Source organism: Perca flavescens, chromosome 4, assembly GCF_004354835.1.
Source record: "Perca flavescens isolate YP-PL-M2 chromosome 4, PFLA_1.0, whole genome shotgun sequence".
Lineage (NCBI taxonomy): Eukaryota > Metazoa > Chordata > Actinopteri > Perciformes > Percidae > Perca > Perca flavescens.
Window position 1 is genome coordinate 31,808,817 of NC_041334.1, and position 18,022 is coordinate 31,826,838.

The window sequence follows — 18,022 nt, forward strand, 5'->3', positions numbered from 1 at the left end:
CCAGGCTGTGCAAATGAAAAAGAGCTTTTTCGCTGAATCTGATACATGCAGGCTACATTTGCATTGATGTTAATGTTCTCCTTGATAAAAAGAAAATGAATAACGTAAAGTATAAATGTGACATTAAATGTTTTGGAGGAGGTTTGTGGTCCACAAGAACTGTGTTCATAAATAAAGTGATTGTGAGAGTTTATTGCAAACAGACCATAACCCTGAACAATAGAAAATAAAAGCTTGAATCATAAGAAGAAAAAAATGATTAAGAACAGCAGGTTCAGGAATGAAATCCCAGAAACTGAGAACATGTAGAAAAAAGTTATCAGAAAAGTAAAAATATAACTAAGTACATCAATAAATAATATTGTTAGTTAAATAATTAAGTGTAAAAATAAATATTAAGCTTTACACGTTTGCATTTTTAAACCAAGTGATTGGAGTTTGAAGGTTAGAGTATTACACCTTTATTATCTTTTTTTATTTACACATTTTAATTATGTAACTAACACTATTTTTTATGGATGTTATCCCGTAATATTTTTGACTTGTCTGATCAAATTTGAATTCATTTTTTTTTCAGTGTCAGGCTCTATACCATATAGGAAAAGGCCTATTGCCTTGAAGTCAATATAAATAGCTCAATGTGTTAAAGTGATGATTTTAATGGTAACATTTTACTACCATCTATGTCAGAAATGATGCTAGTCAGTGGTAAATGTTTATGCCAATATAAATATTGTAGTCTTTTATTATAGTAAACTAAGTGAATACCTTTGGGTCTGGACCTTTGGTGCTGTTGTTTGGACAAACCAAGCAATTTGAATTGGGTTTGGGAAAACTATAAATACATTTTAATTTCCTGAAGCAAATATTAAGTGATTAAACCATGATAAAAAAAATAATCATTAGCTGCCTGCAGCCCAAAACTATAAGCACTGCGTACTACAGTGAAAGACCAGTGCAAACATTGTGGATGTGTTCAGTTTCTTCATGGTTCTTTGTCATGGGGACGCGGATCATATACCAGAATGAACAAAGCAAGCATTTTTGTTTTGTTTATAGATTCTGCAGTCCACCTGATGTGCATATATTTGAACACAAAGGCCTTGCTTGAATTCGAGGTTCCTCGTGCTGAGATGATGCATGCGGACTGAGCCACCAACAGCGATGATAAACATTTTTTAAAACTAAAGACTACATCAGTCTTCTAATAACATTCACGCAAGGATTTAGCACACAAATGTTATATCTTATTTATTATTCATATCTCATAAATAAAGTTGCAATGAAGCTGAAACTTGAAGATAATAAATAATAAAGTATACATAAACCATGTTTTGACTTAATGTTCAGACCAGTTAGTAGAAATTACAGGATCTTGCCAGAGAACAGAATATAAAAGGATGGTATGTCCCAGGGTAGCAGCATGGAAACATGTTTTGTGTGCCAATTATAAGACTTTGGATGTTCAAGTCACATTTTTTTGCCTTAGAGGTCATAGTTAATGTGTTATGCTCAGAGTTTTTGTGTGTGGAGATTATAGCTGCACATTTCATCTGCATGTCACTGTGTTTAAGTTGGAAAAGTGTGAACCCTGTTGCTGGAATATACCGTATGTGTATAATCAGTCAGGAGATCTGTCAAACAGGATGTAAATAACAAAAAAGTGTGTGCGTCTCAGCAGCTGACAGATAATACAATGCAAATACAACACTTTTAGACTACCAGGTTAGCAATGACAGCCCGGGTGAACTCGTCGCTTGTGGCATAGCCTCCCAGGTCTCCGGTGCGCACCTGTTGCAAACATAAGGACAGCTTGTTACTATATGCACAGCTGCAGCAACACATGTCCACACACAGTATCATGGCCTGCATGTTAGAGAGCCTTTAAAAACTCCACTCGCAGAATACACAAATAGTGTGTGATCAGCTAGATGTGTACTTTTAAAGAAAGAAAATCAGCAGTGTCATTTCCTAAGCTATGTTCTCTTCTTTATTTTCTCACATTTTAATCTTTAGCAGGCTGAGAATTTAAATATATTAGTCACATAAGGTACGTCTATAAAACCGGATACAGTAGTAATGTCAACAATAGATGAAACACACTGCCATTGTCCAACATAGGTTTAGTCTTATTAGTTATTGAACCATAAAAACATCATTCAGTCCAACCGTGACTATTAAGAAAAGACAGATTATTTATTCAAAATGACATCACACTTTTGAGAAGTTGCAGGTATGAAATCTCCATAACATATTCATTAGTGAAAACTATTCCCTAATCAGGGAAACTAAATCTCATGAACAAAAAATAAAAAAGGACATGATGCAGTTTACACTGGTGGTGGTACATTCTCTAGAAAGTAAAAAAACAAAGTAGATTGCACTACAAGGTCAAAACAAGAGTTCAGTGACTTATCTTACTTTATTTCTTGTTAACCGACTACTTGAAGTCTTAAATTGTAGCACAGTAAGAAAAAAAGCATGACAGCCAAAGTGAGGAGACCGAACAGTGTTTTAAACTCTTTCAGCATTGGTGGCATGAAAAGTTCTGTGGGAATGAGCAGCACCAGCTTATACAAAACTTGTTTTTAGGAGTCCTTGGAAATGATATATAAATATTTCAAAAGTATGACAATTCATTTTTTGGTTCAAAACTAAAAACTAAGATGATACTCACAATGAATAGAGGACTGGCTTTAGGGGAAATGTGACAATCATAAAGGGAGATTTTCTGTGGCTATTAAACTGTAAAATAAATGATTATACCATTTCTAAATTGGTTATAACACCTGCCAGGTTTTTTTTTTACTCCGTCAATGGAGTAATACCTCAAAGTATAATATTTTTGGTTTTCTTGAAAGGCTAATGTTAAAATATCATTTGTATTGATAATCTCCAGCAACAAACATTAGGACAGGTTTGCCTTTGCAATACAGTAACTCACTGCAAAAAAACTGCTGGCTTTACAGCACTGAAATGGCAGAACAGAGTTTTATTAAAAACGTGAACACATTTGTAGGTCGGAAATGTTACGGTCTTATTTGATCATGATGTAGCAGTGATACCATACTGTATATTGATTTACAATGTGCAAATGAGATAAAAGTGAGGTAAGTTGCTGCTGAAGTGTGAGGCAAAAGCAGATCAGCCAATATAAACTGGTTGCTTTACAGACTGTATGTGTGATAGCAGAGAGGTAGTCTGTATGGCCAACATGGTTGATGCAACAAGCACCAAGACATCAAAATAAGTAGACACAAAGGTCCCTCAGAATGAGTAAAAAGATGATCTCTATCAGTCAAATAAAAACTGCAACAGTAGAAGATGCAAAGTGATGGACAGTTAATATGAGGGAAGATAATATAGATATGATATAAATCCATGAGAGGAAGCCTCGTGAACTGCACATATTTTAGTAAATTACAACACAAGGCACCATTGATTCCACTGGATCTTTTAGCAAATCCGGTATAAACCATATATAATGTATTATGACGCAACTGATGGCGTTTGTCAAAAATGTGTGGCACAACTGTCATCTGGCAATGAGAGGTGAGTCTTAACATGCGTCCAGTTCATGTTAAGAACAACGTCCAGATTTAAGGAAATATCAGTGTGGAGTGCGACGATACAGCTCAGTTAACAGGTTGGTGACGCAGGTTTTCCACAACAGCACACACAAAGTCGCCAGTGGTACAGTACCCGCCAAGGTCTCGTGTCCGTACCTGGGACGTGCACACAGATACACACAAACACACACATAGGGTAATGGGGTACAAGGAGAGGAGGGAATTAAAAGGAAAGGGAAGAGGGAGAGGTAGGGCACTTCAAACAACGTGCAGGCAAATTCTGCTTTCCAATGACAGGCTTTCCTTGAAAATTATATTTCCACACAGTTGCTTCAGATATAATGCTACCCCAACTTTTAAAGAAGAGCAATGAGAAAAAAAACAAAAAAAACAAAACAATCTGCCATGAAGTTGTTGCTGAAAATGAAATTTCTAGAGCTGAAAATGGGCTGAAACTAAACTTGTAGATTATCTGATTAGTTGTTTGGTGAATTAAATGACAGAATAGTAAAAAATGTTTTCTAAAGCCCAAGATGACGTCCTCAAAACGTGTCCACAATTCAAAGATATGCAGTTTACTATCATAGAGTAAATAAACTAGAAAATATTCACATTTAAGAAGCTGAAATCAAAGAATTTTGTAACTTTTTTCAATCATAAAAAAATGACTTTTATGCTTTAAAGATATTTATGATCAATCGATTATCGACATAGTTGGTGATTAATATAATAGTTGACAACTAATCGATTAATCAATTGATCTTTGCAGCTCTAGAGTTGAATTGACTTTGCATTTTATCTGAGGGATTAAGGTCGACTTTATGCTAGCGTTTGTGCCAGTGTATGTTAGTGTCAACATGGAGCAGGTGCAAAAGGCAGTTAGTTGTCCTGGTTACAAATGCATATTCCTATAAGAAGGACACAAATAACCGAGGAAGAGAAATGCAAGAGAAGAGGTAAGGAAAGATGCATACGCATACATACAGTCTCAAAAAACAGTAATTAAAGGCTCTCTAACACAGTGGTTCTCAAACTTTTTTCCAATAATATACCCCCTTTGATATATTTTTTTCATCCAACTACACCCTGACCAGGCCAAAAAAAAATTTGCTATATAAAGTGCCACAATACAGCGCTGTGCCATCAGCGTCTTGATTTACTAAACAACAATACTGTAACTGAAAAACCCTTAAATGCTACATTTCAAATGTTTAGCATCACTAAATCCATTCATTATAGTGTATAATTATTTTAGGAATTATGCTTAACTGATATTTTTTCAAAAAATAAAAATCTTTACCCCTGCAGTACTCCAAAGTACCCCTAGAAGTACCCCATAGACTGTTATTAATGGACAACGCATCCGGTTTTGGCAAGGGGGTAAGCTTTGCTTCAGAACGCGAACCTCCGATGGCGTCATTTTGTTGCTACAAAGCGATCACCTCTTGTTAGCATTACACTGACCGCCATTTTTTTTTTTTACGTCACTTGACAGCGAATAACTTTACATCTGAAGCGTTTAAAGACTATTTGTCCATTGTTTATTTCTAAAGAAACACGACAATGTATAAAAGGCTCCATTACCTTGCATCTCACGTTATAGCTCCGTAGCAGACGTTTTTGTTAAAATAAGCTAAACGATTGTGTCATAACCAAGTGACCTACTGTCGCACAGTAGAGGAATTACCGTATAGTACAGGAGAAGCTCGCAGGCAGTTTCGACTTCCATTAGCTGTTTAGGTTTAATTACTAATGTTAACTAGCATGTTAGTTAGCAATAATTAGCCTGTGCTTATGTTATCTCCTTACATAAACCTACGCTCTCCGTCTCTGTAAGATCGGGAATGATTGAGATTTCTCTTGGCACAGCTACCAGAAGACTTACAACTTTCAGACACGTTGCTCACGTCACATTATTGTTGTCTCTGTCAGTTGGAGGCTGCGCCGTAAAGCAAGAGATCACCGGAAAAGTGCTTCTAATATCCTTCACTGGTCTCCGTCCAGAGCAACGGGGTCTATTGGTCCATTTTATATATGTCAATGGGTTTTGGCCACGTACTGCAAATGCGGAAGTGCCTTAAACCTGCATTCTTTCTGAATTCCAGCAGGGGGCGACACATGCGGTTGCAAAAGGAGTTTGGTTTCTGTAGAAGTCTATGAGAAAGTGACCCACTACTTGATTTATTACCTCAGTAAACATTTTCATAATGAGTTCATGGTCTCAATCGCTAGTTTTAAGTCTTACGGATAGCAGCTCTCCACAAACCAATGGGTGACGTCACACATGCTCTGTCCATTAATATACAGTCTATGGCGTACCCCCTTTTCAGAAACACTGCTCTAACAAACTAAAGTATAGTTTGCCGGTTGTTCGATTGTAGGCATTTGTGGGTCGAGAACAGCTAAAATTACACTGAACGCGTTGGTGTCAGTGCTGGTATCTGATTCATTTGTGTGAAAATGCCGTTGCAAATTTATATTGTATTTTTCATTTTCTTAAGCACTTGCGGCATTTTGAAAATGTACATATGAGATTACAGTTTGTGAACTACAAAACTAATGAGCAACGTGTTAATTCATAAACACAAGCTGACATGAGTAGTGTATACAAATTCTGTTGGCTCCACATTTCTGAAGCAGAACAACCCGTTTTATTTTTCTCGGCTTGTATTAATGGAAAACATTCCCTCCAAGTGTTAAAAGCGTTATTATCCTGGCAGGCATCTCCACATTCACAGCCCGAATGCACCAGTGTGCATACAGTAGGTAGAACTAACAAGTAACAGACACACACATCCTTACCTTTCCCTGTTTGATGACCCTCTTGACAGCATCTGACACCATTTGGGAGTGATATTCCAGACTGCAACACAATTGACAATTAAGAGGCTTTCTTGTACACTTGTCAAAATTCAGACAAACCAGGACAGAGGATTAGGAAGTAATGTACAGTGTGAAATGGTGCACTTTTCACAACAAGACCGAAGAGTCTTGACTCACTTGAGGTGCCTGAGCATGTTAGCAGCACTCAGCAGCATGGCTGTAGGGTTGGCAATGTTCCTTCCTACAGCTTGTGCAAATGGGTGGCGTGCACCCTGAAAAAAAAAAAAAAAAAAAAAAAAAAAAAAAAATAGAATGACACGATTACAGTCCTGTAAGTCCTCTCCATCAACAAGTACAGTACCAGAGAAGAGTAGAGTTGAATTAATAGTAAAACTATGTAAATAGCTATTGCTATTTTCTATAGTGTGCATCATTAATATTTTCTGGCATACATTCTCATCTAGAGTATAAAGGATAAACCATTAACAGAGGAATCAGAATAAAACCAGAGAATGACTGGCTGAATGAATGAATAAATAAATAAATAAATAAAAGTGGAAACTCACAGTCTCAAACACAGCATACTCTGCACTGTAGCTTTCCCCAGGAACAACTCCTGCTCCTCCAACCAGCCCCGCTGCCAAGTTATCGATGATGTTACCGTACAGGTTGGGCATCACCAGCACGTCAAACTGGTATGGGTTCTGGACCAGCTGAAGCAAAGTAACCGACAATGACAAGTTTGAACAAGAAATGGAAAAGTGACACTTAAACCTAATCAGCCAATTATTTATTAATAAAGTCAGGGGAAAGAACTGTGTGGTTGTGTGGTTGTATGTACCTGCATGCAACAGTTATCAATGATTATGGTCTCATATTTGATTTTGGGGTACAGTTGGGCAATCTCTGCACAGCTCTGCAGAAACAGGCCATCACCTAATTTCCTGTAATAAGACAGGAGATGAGGACACGTGTTACTGTGACTATAATGCAGATCACAACCCAAATTAACAGCATTTTAAGAATTAATAAAAGAATATGATAAAAAAAAAAAAAAAAAAAAGATATAAAAAAAGCAAAGCGGGAGCTTTGCGATGTCCATACATGATGTTGGCCTTGTGAACAGCTGTGACCTTGCTTCGTCCCTTCTTGGTGGCGTAATCGAAAGCGAACTTGGCGATGCGCCGTGACTTAACTCTGGTGATGATCTTCAAACATTCGATCACACCTGTCACACTCTACAGAGCAAGAAGAGGGTACACACATTTGAATAAAGCCATTCCTATTTAAGCTTTGACTAATTAACAGTGCAAGAGAATGAAAACACTACGTACAGCAGACCCATTTTTCAGTTTTAAATCATATGTCTGTCGGACCAGATTCACTTCAATTTTAATGAACAAAGCTGTCTACACTAACAGCTCGTATTATTGTCACGTTTCACGTGCATCACTGCAAACTGTCTTTTTAGACTTGAAGTCCATTAGTAAATGGTTACACTGTAAACAAACTTCCATAATAAAATCTACAGGACAGCTAAAGAATCATTATATGAGTAGCAATGAACATTTAGGTCTCCTATGAGTGAGAAGTAGGAAGGAAAGAAAGAAAGACAATCTTTGGGTGCTGAAAGGAGAGCTTCCTCTCTTCAAAGAAAAAAAATCCTTTTCATGTGGGTTTTACAAACCATGGTTTATCTGACTACAGTGAGGAGGAGTGTAGTTTACCTCGTGCTCCAGGGAGCTGTACTCCCCCTCGGTCTGTTCGCGGATGATGACCAGGTCCAGGTTGTTGTGGCGAGTGCTGTAGCCCGGCAGGCTATTCACATGAACCACATTAGCAAACAGGTCCAGTTTACGCCTGGGCAATGGATAGGGAGGTATACGTTGATTTTTTTATTTCAACATCAAAGAGACACAAAGTACACACATTAAAATGTACAACTTGTTTTACCTCAGTCTCATCTCGTATGAAGCCAGCTCCCCTTTAAATTCCATGGGTGTGTGAATCTTTCCTGAATAAGCAAGCGTGTGACAAACATATGTTAGGTCCATTGCCGCCTTTTAAAGAACTCATCTTCTGTTGTTAATAACCGGGGTGAACTACGAAAGGAGACAAAATAATAAGTAAAGCTACCTTTCATTGCCACTTTGTTGGTCTTCATTGAGGTTAACACTTGCTCCAGCTTCTCGTCACTGGCCATGTTCTGTACCTCGCTCAGGTGAAACTCCTCAAATTCTACTGGGACATCTCCTGCCTGGTGACAAGACAAAAAACAGCCTACTTTATTATTTTAAAAAGACATGCCTGTAGGCTGAATAAGTGAGCAAGAGTGGGACAAAAATGACATTATGAGATGGGGAAAATCCTTTTAGTGTGGATGTTTGTGAGAAAAAAAAAGATCCTCTTCTTTTGTTTATTTCCTTCTACTCATAGCTATAGTGCCCCACATTATTTCTAAAAAGACAAAAGGGCAGTGATCGTTCCATCTCTGTCATTGTAAAATGTACCTTGAACACTTCCTTGACAGCAGTCATCAGCTCAGGTCCCACTCCATCCCCTGGCACCATTGTGACCTTGAAGGTAGCATCAGCACGGGCGGGTGGGGCTTCTGGGCCACACAAAGCAGCAGACACACTCAATGGTCGAGAGGCCAGCTGCTGCCACCGGGGGCCGCTCAGGCCCTGAGGATAGGAAAGATGACACAGTTACAACAAGCACAACACGGTATGCAAAGAAACAATAGGCTCGTTTGAGATGAGCCAGGTCTGCGCAGAATCGATCACCGCCCAATGCATGCCGGTTAGATTTGTGTCCGACTTGATCCCGACGAGCTCTGACGTCATGCACACGTGGGCAACGATAACCTCACGAGATCAAGGCGGCTGCAGGTTTGAGACGCTGACAGCGCGGTTTCTTTTCACCGACTGCAAGACCCAGGCGGACCCAGGGCATGCTGGGAAACGCCTGCCTCTCAGCGGATTGGTTCAGAATAGACTCAACATGATGACGTTTTATATAAACTTTTTATTGATTTTGAATTGGAGGGATTTTAACTGCCATTTGTCTGATTTAAAAGGCATACTCTTATAGTGACGTTTAGAAGTCAGAGAGACTAAATCCGTTCAGATTACGGATCATCTACAGTGTGTTAATTAAAATCAGCGACAGATCACATGTAGAGCTACTCTGTCATAATTAAAACAACTGGAGACTTGTGTACAAGCGGATATGTGGGTCTGATAACATTTTATTAAAATCGGACCACAGTGTTTCTGCGACTTCCTGTTCAGCTGGAAACGGCTGGAAAACTGTCCGACTTGACAGCGGATTTTTGTCACCGCTAGGGTTGGGCATCGAGAACAGATTCCTACTTGGAATCGTTTCAAAAATTACGATTCCATCGGAATCGTTTCTTTATTGAGTCGTTTGGAGGATTTGGTTTCAAATCTGATCATGGGTTCCAAATTTAACATGCGCAAGTTTTGGTTTCCGTAGCGGCCAGGCGCTTGTTGTGTTGCAGCCGTGGAGCACAGTAAGCGGTGCTCTAGCGTGGCTTTATTTTACACAGAAAAAGCCCCGTCAAACTGCAACCCACCTTTGAATCAAAATAAAACTTTCCTCTTATTTGTGAAATAAGCATGCGACCCGTTTCAACTCCACCCCTCAAATAATCAGAATCGAGAATCAACAAGAACCGGAATCGAAAGGAAGAATCGGAATTGTAATCAGAATCGTTAATATCCAAACGATGCCCAACCCTAGTCACCGCCTGCTCTCGTCCACTCTCGTCCACTTTACAGGCAAGGCGTAGTTCATCTCGAACGAGCCTAATATCAACTTGCCTACTCTCAGACATGTAGTTGTAGCTATCCCTTTTATATCGCTGGATATAATGATGATTACCAACTTAATTTGTGAACCATTAAAACAAAGCGGTGTCTGACCCCTTGTCACAGTTTAGCCTATAAGATTTACGCACTTTCCAGGATTTTCCCATCTTCCTATTCAATTTAAGGAGGAGAAAAAAGTAGCCAATAGAGAAAAAGCTTACAAAAATAAACATATTTCGGGTAGAGTTGAAATGATTAGTTGATTAGTATTATGAGAAATGTTACTTTATGGCCATACTGAATTTTTGCATCTATGTCAGATATCAAATTGGCTGGATAAACCAAACCAGACCATCCTGTCTAGTTATTTTTGTCCATAAAGTTGATTGATTTTCCAGAAAATGACCTTGATCAAAATATATATAATTGATATTACAATATAAAATAACACATACTGTGATCATTTGACAGAGGATTTTATCCATAATGCCTACTGCTAGTCACAATGGTGCAGGTTTTATTAGACAATATTGAGGTGGCAGAGATGGGTGTGACTTTTAAAAAAAAAAAATGTTATCTCTGTTTCCAGAGGATCCTGAATGGTCATCAGCCACTGACCTGTAGGCAAAATGTGATCTACAAGGCTACAATAAAATAAACAATTCACTTCAGCTGGTCTCACCATGCCATCTGTAGTTTTAAAGTGATAATATAAGCAAGTGCACATCTTTTGACTCCCACTGACCTTCAAGAATTTGGCAAGAGAGAAAACTGGAAGATGACAACTAAACAAAGTTATCAAATCACAAGCGTAATAGGCCTATATGTTATCTTAAGTAAACGGCTCCTAGGCCTATTAAGTCCCTTATGTTGCTGGGATCTGGGGATTGGCTAATGAGGACTGATGATTGACACCTGGAGCAACTGATTGCTCACCTGTCTATAAGTAGGAGTGCTTGGGCAGTCATTCTCTCTCCCTCCTCAAGGTTGCTTGGTTTGTTTGGATTTAGTTATATTTGCATTCTAGTTTTGATACTATCTACAGACAGCCATACATTTCACACATTACTGATTAACTGATTTCACGTTTATCTTTGTTACTTTAATAAATTTGGTTTAACTGAACAAACATGTGCGTCTCCCCCTTTTTGTCATGCCTTTGAGCCAGGTTGTGACAGAGGCAAACCGACTTATCTGGTCTGCTCTCTGTGTTATGCCAGTTAGCCACTGGTTAGCTCTAATTAGTTATGTGCTGTTATGTGTGTGTGTGTATACTGAACTAATAATTCACTAAGGACAAGGAGGTTACCATGTCAGTTAGCCAACGTTACTTTAACGTTAGCTCACTTTAAACAACTAGCTGTCACTAGTTGTTGATAGCTATTTGAATCAACGGAGGCTCGTGGTTAGCGACAATACACGAATGATAACAGCCATTATGACTCTTAAGATAACATGGTGCTTGAGTTTAACACATCAAACTTTAACTCCTGCAACCCCTTCCCTACCGACGAATGGTTAAAATGAGCTTGTACACCAACCATGCACTCACCTTGACCAATGTTACCAAGCTTCCTCTCAGGGCGGCCGCCATTGTTACAGATGAAGCGATTGCGACCAAAGAATTTCGGGAAACCGCCAGTTCTTCTTCTATTTCAGGGTTTTAGGGCAGTTGGCATCCCATGTATGCATTACTGCCTCCTACTGGTATAACCCGTCGTCTATTATTTTATCACATTACAACTTTTCATTTAACCGGTGTTTTAAAAAGAATTGAAATATATTTTTATAGAGCGCCAGTGGTTTAATATCATACTGATATAATACATCCATGGCTGGAAACCGTCAGGGCCCTGGGGACTAATATAAAAAAAAGGTCATCAGTTGTAATTTTATTTTGTCAATTCAGAATTTGACATTCAACATCTAACTGTTTCTGAGGAAATAAACCCTTGAAACCTGTCGGATGACGCCATGTATGGTTGCCTTGGTGTATTGGTGAACATTGTTTTGTCTTTTGTCATAAATTCAGTCATATTAATGTTTATTACGTGTATGTTTATTTATGCACCAACCACCAAGGCAAATTCCTTGTAGATGTTACTTGGCAATACATATTTCAGATATTCAGTTTGTGTTGGAATGTAAAGGGTTAAATGAGCTGTCGACATAGACTGTACAGTCTATGGCTGTCGACCAATCACAATTAAAAGTTATTGCTGCTGAGGAGGAACATATAGCTAGGACACGTTAACTTTTAACAAAATGATGGAGTTAATCACCAAAGAAAGACCTACAACTGTATGGAATTAGATTTGTGCTCTTAAATTCAAAGAAAACTTCTTAAAGCAACACTAGAGAACTTTTCTCGCTTCCGTCCCCCTACAGGTTGGAAGCGAATTGTCCATTACATCGTCCAGTTCATTCTAACTACAGATCCGCTACCCGATCTGGCAAACTTGCATAATGTAATGTAATGTAACAATTCTGCTTCCAACCTGTAGGGGGACCGAAGTGGGAAAAGTTACATTGTGTTGCTTTAAGTAGGCCTATCATACAAAAATCACTAACTAAGGATAAAAATTGTCATGCCAAAAGTAAAACTTAGTCTGTAATTTGCAAATTATTTGTGTACTTACTTTCCAAGCCCAGGCTCCTTCCCAAATCTTTTATTTGATATCTCCTTGCTTGAACCAGAAGTTGTTCTGTCCCTCCTTGTTGAAGGCCGTCTCAAAGTTCATTCATGCCCCGAGGAGCGATGCCGTGCAACCGATAGTTGTTACTAACTCCACCCATACAGCTGACAAATTAACGTGACGCTTCAGAAGAAAGGACATCTCATCCCTCTAAAAACACATTTCCTTGTTTCCTCTCTCCTTGTATGATTTCCTTACGTCTCTCCCATTCTTCCTTGGTGGGACGGACTAAGAAACAAAGAAGGGAAGCAAGTTAAAGAAACGTGGATGCAATTTAAGGACCGTATCCCCAGACTCTTGCACTTCTGACACAAACCTCTGGCGTGGGTGTGTCTTTTAGGGGCGTGTCCTCATTAGCCAATGAGTTTTTGAGTTCACTTGAGTGACAGCTCAGTGCCTGACATGCAGTGTTGCCACCTTGGCAACTTTCTAGATTTAGCAACTTTTTCTTCAAAACAGCGACAAATTTTGCGACTTTAGACAATCAGGGTAAAAGCGAGATATATTAAAGCTTTAGTGTGTAACCTCCTTTTTTTATAATAATGAACGTCAGTTACATTCAAGCCATTGCCAAATGAGTTGATACAGAGCTAATTAAGACTATCGGCTCCACAAAACTCTCTCCGTATTTCTCAGCATGGCTTTGTTTACACAACTGACTGTATTTTGTTGCCACACAGTCACCAGTTCACCTGGGTCTGTGTTGCTAGTACTTGCTGAAGACGGCTGTGCTGTTTTTGCTGAAGCTGGCTGTACTGGGTCTGTGCTAGTACTGGCTGTGGAGGCTGGATGTGTAACAGCTGAGTCTGTGCTTGTACTGGCTGATGATCCAGCATCTCCTCTACTGACAAACTTAAGCATAGCATATTGTTGCAGCAGATGCAGGTAGCATATATTTTATAAGCTGCATCAGACCCAATTAAACTGGCTCCCAATTTCCCTTTATACATTTTCAAATATAAAATACAATTTATACTATGGCTTGGCACTTGTAATATTTAAATAGTGAACTATTGATGCAGATATCAATAATCACTGAGTGATATCAAGTGATGTAATTCCTGATATCAAAAATAGACATTGGTAGGTAAAAACTAACTAAGGGGCCCTACTAGTAAAAATAATCAAGAATTCACATTGCAAATAGTAAAAAAATCGAATTCTTGATATCAAAAATGCATAAACTGTGAATGAATAAAAGCTAAAATGGCTTGCCATAGCATGTTAAAGTTTTTATTTATTTATTATTATGCATGTTGAAGCAATTCTTGATTTATGGTTATTATTTACTGAGGGATGTGCATCCATACTGACCAGTATATCCAGCTAATCAACATTTTAAATTAATAATTAGTGCAGTTGTTTAGAGTTTTTAACTACACATTGTCTGAGACTAGATAATCAGTTTCTTAAAAGTATGTATAATGTGTACTTTGATGAGGAGTGCCATCATTCACGCCCATATATTGTAGCCTACAGTCTGTCTGGTCTTCACATAAATTTCTGCTTGAAAAATGCGCGTTTCATTTCGTGCACGCGCCTAACGCATGATAACCGATAACACACCCGAGCTGCAGTAAACAAACACCGCTGCACTTTGTCGTTTATCAAACGTAATGAATAATTGTATTTTACTCTCACTTTTGTCAGGCACAAAGTCACAAAACACAGCCCTGGAAGTGACTGGCATTAGCAGCTAGACACAGACCAAGAGATGCACTGCCTGCCTGCCCAGCTAGGTTAGCAAGACCGAAAAAAAAACCAATAAAAATGCACATAAACATAACTTTACTTTGCTGACATCAAACTTGGAGAGGAGAGAACACAAGTTTACCTGATTGTTGTTCCCGCAATTCACTCTCATGGTGTTTTTTTTCCTCTTTTCGTGACCAGAAGGATAGTTTCGCTTCATTTTGTCATGGACGTTGTAAACATTAATTGACGCGCTATGACACGAGGGGGAGGCGGGGCCTCGAGTAATTTGCGGGGCCCTACCAAGGGGGTACCAGCATAAGGGTACCAGATGGTACCAAGTGATTTACTGTCGCACAGTAGAGGAATTACCGTATAGTACAGGAGAAGCTCGCAGGCAGTTTCGACTTACTTAGCTATTTAGGTTTAATTACTAATGTTAACTAGCATGTTAGTTAGCAATAATTAGCCTGTGTCTATGTTATCTCCTTACATATACCTACACTTTCCGTCTCTGTAAGATTGGGAATGATTGAGATTTCTCTTGGCACAGCTACCAGAAGACTTACAACTTTCAGACACGTTGCTTAGGTCACATTTACGTTGTCTCTGTCAGTTGGAGACTGCACAGTAAAGCAAGAGATCACCGGAAAAGTGATTCTAATATCCTTCACTGGTCTCCGTCCAGAGCAACGGGGTCTATTGGTCCATTATATATATATATGTCAATGGGCCCTACGCAGCTTGCATAGTGAGCGTATAGGGCGGATCGGCTCTGCGTCCTGCAACTTTCGCGCCGCAGAAACTCAGTAAAGATTATGTTAAAATATGTTCATTATGTCCTCAGTTGTATATTATGTAATGCAATACTGTACTGCTCTATAGTGTATATGTTTATGCCACAGGGGAGTGCTAAAGTGCAGGCAATAGAGGACGCATTTGCGTCATTATGTTTGTCCCAGTTGATTTGCCGTAGTTAAACTTGAAGCTGTCTGACCGTGAATTGTATTTTATATTTGAAAATGTATAAAGGGAAATTGGGAGCCAGTTTAATTGGGTCTGATGCAGCTTATAAAATATATGCTACCTGCATCTGCTGCAACAATATGCTATGCTTAAGTTTGTCAGTAGAGGAGATGCTGGATCATCAGCCAGTACAAGCACAGACTCAGCTGTTACACATCCAGCCTCCACAGCCAGTACTAGCACAGACCCAGTACAGCCAGCTTCAGCAAAAACAGCACAGCCGTCTTCAGCAAGTACTAGCAACACAGACCCAGGTGAACTGGTGACTGTGTGGCAATTGCAAATGGTTTACATAGCTCACGGCATCACGGGTCAGGTAGAGGGCCCCTTAGCAGAATTTTGCTTAGGGCCCCAGGGAGGTCGGGATCGGCACTGGCAGGACGACACCAATTTCTAAACAAAGCCATGCTGAGAAATACGGAGAGAGTTTTGTGGAGCCGATAGTCTTAATTAGCTCTGTATCAACTCATTTGGCAATGGCTTGAATGTAACGGACGTTCATTATTATAAAAAAAGAAGGTTACACACTAAAGCTTTAATATATCTCGCTTTTACCCTGATTGTATAAAGTCGCAAAATTTTTCGCTGTTTTGAAGAAAAAGTTGCTAAATCTAGAAAGTTGCCAAGGTGGCAACACTGCATGTCAAGTCTCACGTGTTTATGCCACAGGGGAGTGCTAAATTGCAGGCTATAGAGGACGCAAATTTGCGTCATTATGTTTGTCCCAGTTGATTTGCCGTAGTTAAACTTGAAGCTGTCTGACCGTGAGACTGATGTGTCTGCAGCTCGGAAATAAATATGCCAAGAACGGCTAAAGATGAACCATCTCTGTCGTCCACTCTTTTCCTCCAAATGCAATGTTAGCTGCAACATAACTCAACAGATTATGACCTCTTCTGAAGAGTTCATCATGTTTTTTTTTTAATCCATCGTGTCCTCCTTGGCTACTAGCAACTGTGTGGTGGAGGGTAGGAGGTGAACCGTGATCACGGAAGGCTTGTGTCATGTGGATGCACAGACAGAATTGTTGTCATTACTTAGAATTCCTCATGGGGGAGATAGAAACTATGCATAGCTTTAATGGATTTCCATGCATGCTCCTCTTAATAAATCACTGTCCATGGCTCTTCTGCCACCAGTAGGCTACAGGTCCATCTTTCTCCCTCTACTCTTGTGCCATGCAGCAGGAAGTCTGTCGACACAGCCACTAAGCTTTTTTCAAATGACACACAATGATGTCCCCGATATGCAAATGATTGTATGACGTCATCTAGCGACTTTTAGCAACTTTTGGAGCTTACACTAGAGATCATTTAATTGGAAAAGAGTCAACAAACACTGTCTCTGGGGGTCTTATTGCTCTGCGAATGGATTATGACTTGTGTTGTGGGAGGGCGGTCGGCCTGGGATAAATCCTGTTTCATCAAACGAGATAATAGAGGTCATCACCTGTTATGACTTTGGATAGGATTTTGAGGTTTACATTTAAGAGTGCATGGTCTATAGCTGCTACAAAGCAGGGGATCTTTCTCTTTTTTTAAGAATTAGAGAAATAGTGGCCCTCGACAGCGTGTCCAGTACGCAGTGATGTAAAAGAGCCTCATTGTACATATCTTTTAGGACTGGCCAAGGACACCAAAGAAAGTATAATATGCATTGAAGTCGTCCGGATCGGGCGACTTACCGATCTGTAATAATTTGATGGCTTTTTGAACCTCAGCAACAGTTATGAGTCCACCTTTTAGTTATCTTTAACATTTTGTATTGTTGTAACACTATACTTGCTGCTGCCAAGACCCCCACCCTTTAAAATGGGTCCATCCTAAATAAGTCAGGGGATTCCCAATCCTATTCCAGGCAAGTGATGCTCTGCTGACACACAGGATGACATCGGATTTTAAAATCCCCATTATGAAACTGTAGATCACCAGGCTACCCTCTGACACTTAAATAGTCCCCCTTTACCTTACTGGGCATTTCATATGGTTATTCATGCTAGCATAATTTTGGGGGCAAAGCTAGGCATCTAATAATTGGTGTACAATTTGACCTGAGCCAGGACTCTCAGGCAGTCCCTCCTCTTTGAACAAATTAGGCCTCCTAAATATTTTCATTCCTCGAATACATTAACTGTTACATTCGCGCCACAGTTTTTCTGCTATAATGAGAGTATTTCCGTAATTCATAATGAACCCCTAGAAAAAAAATGTAATCTCTTGTATGATAACAATATGTTAAACCCATTTTAATGTTGCAGCTCTATTTCCTCATCTAAATAAAGATGGTTGCCAGAAAGAAAGAAAGAAAGAAAGAACTCTGTCTATCTATCTATCTATCTATCTATCTATCTATCTATCTATCTTTATCAATATGTTTAATGAGT

At 39.2% G+C, this 18,022-nt stretch overlaps 1 protein-coding gene across 4 annotated transcripts; it reads right to left on the reverse strand.

The window, feature by feature from the left end:
- Positions 1-1,236: 1,236 nt before the first annotated feature.
- idh3b (isocitrate dehydrogenase (NAD(+)) 3 non-catalytic subunit beta) lies at positions 1,237-14,885 on the reverse strand. 4 transcript variants are annotated; one of them, XM_028576025.1, is made up of 11 exons: positions 14,756-14,884; positions 8,903-9,076; positions 8,529-8,649; positions 8,346-8,406; positions 8,120-8,252; positions 7,497-7,630; positions 7,234-7,336; positions 6,959-7,105; positions 6,570-6,664; positions 6,372-6,432; positions 1,237-1,791 (listed from the first exon to the last, which is right to left on the reverse strand). In XM_028576025.1, exons 1-11 carry the CDS (start codon positions 14,831-14,833, stop codon positions 1,714-1,716), a joined length of 1,185 nt encoding a protein of 394 aa, XP_028431826.1. In that variant the 5' UTR covers positions 14,834-14,884; the 3' UTR covers positions 1,237-1,713. The 4 variants fall into 4 exon arrangements, with proteins under 4 accessions (XP_028431826.1, XP_028431828.1, XP_028431825.1 ...); XM_028576027.1 differs by lacking the exon at positions 14,756-14,884 and adding an exon at positions 11,778-11,905; XM_028576024.1 differs by lacking the exon at positions 1,237-1,791 and adding an exon at positions 1,965-3,725 and having other exon boundaries at positions 14,756-14,885.
- Between the last annotated feature and the right edge of the window lie 3,137 nt (positions 14,886-18,022).

Coding starts and splice junctions, on each gene's coding strand:
- idh3b (XM_028576024.1), bottom strand. CDS start 14,833: ATGAAGCGAAACTATCCTTCTGGTCACGAAAAGAGGAAAAAAAACACC. Junction 8,650..8,902: donor CTGTCAAGGAAGTGTTCAAG/GTACATTTTACA, acceptor TCTTGTCACCAG/GCAGGAGATGTCCCAGTAGA. Junction 7,106..7,233: donor TTGATAACTGTTGCATGCAG/GTACATACAACC, acceptor ACTTTGCTTCAG/CTGGTCCAGAACCCATACCA.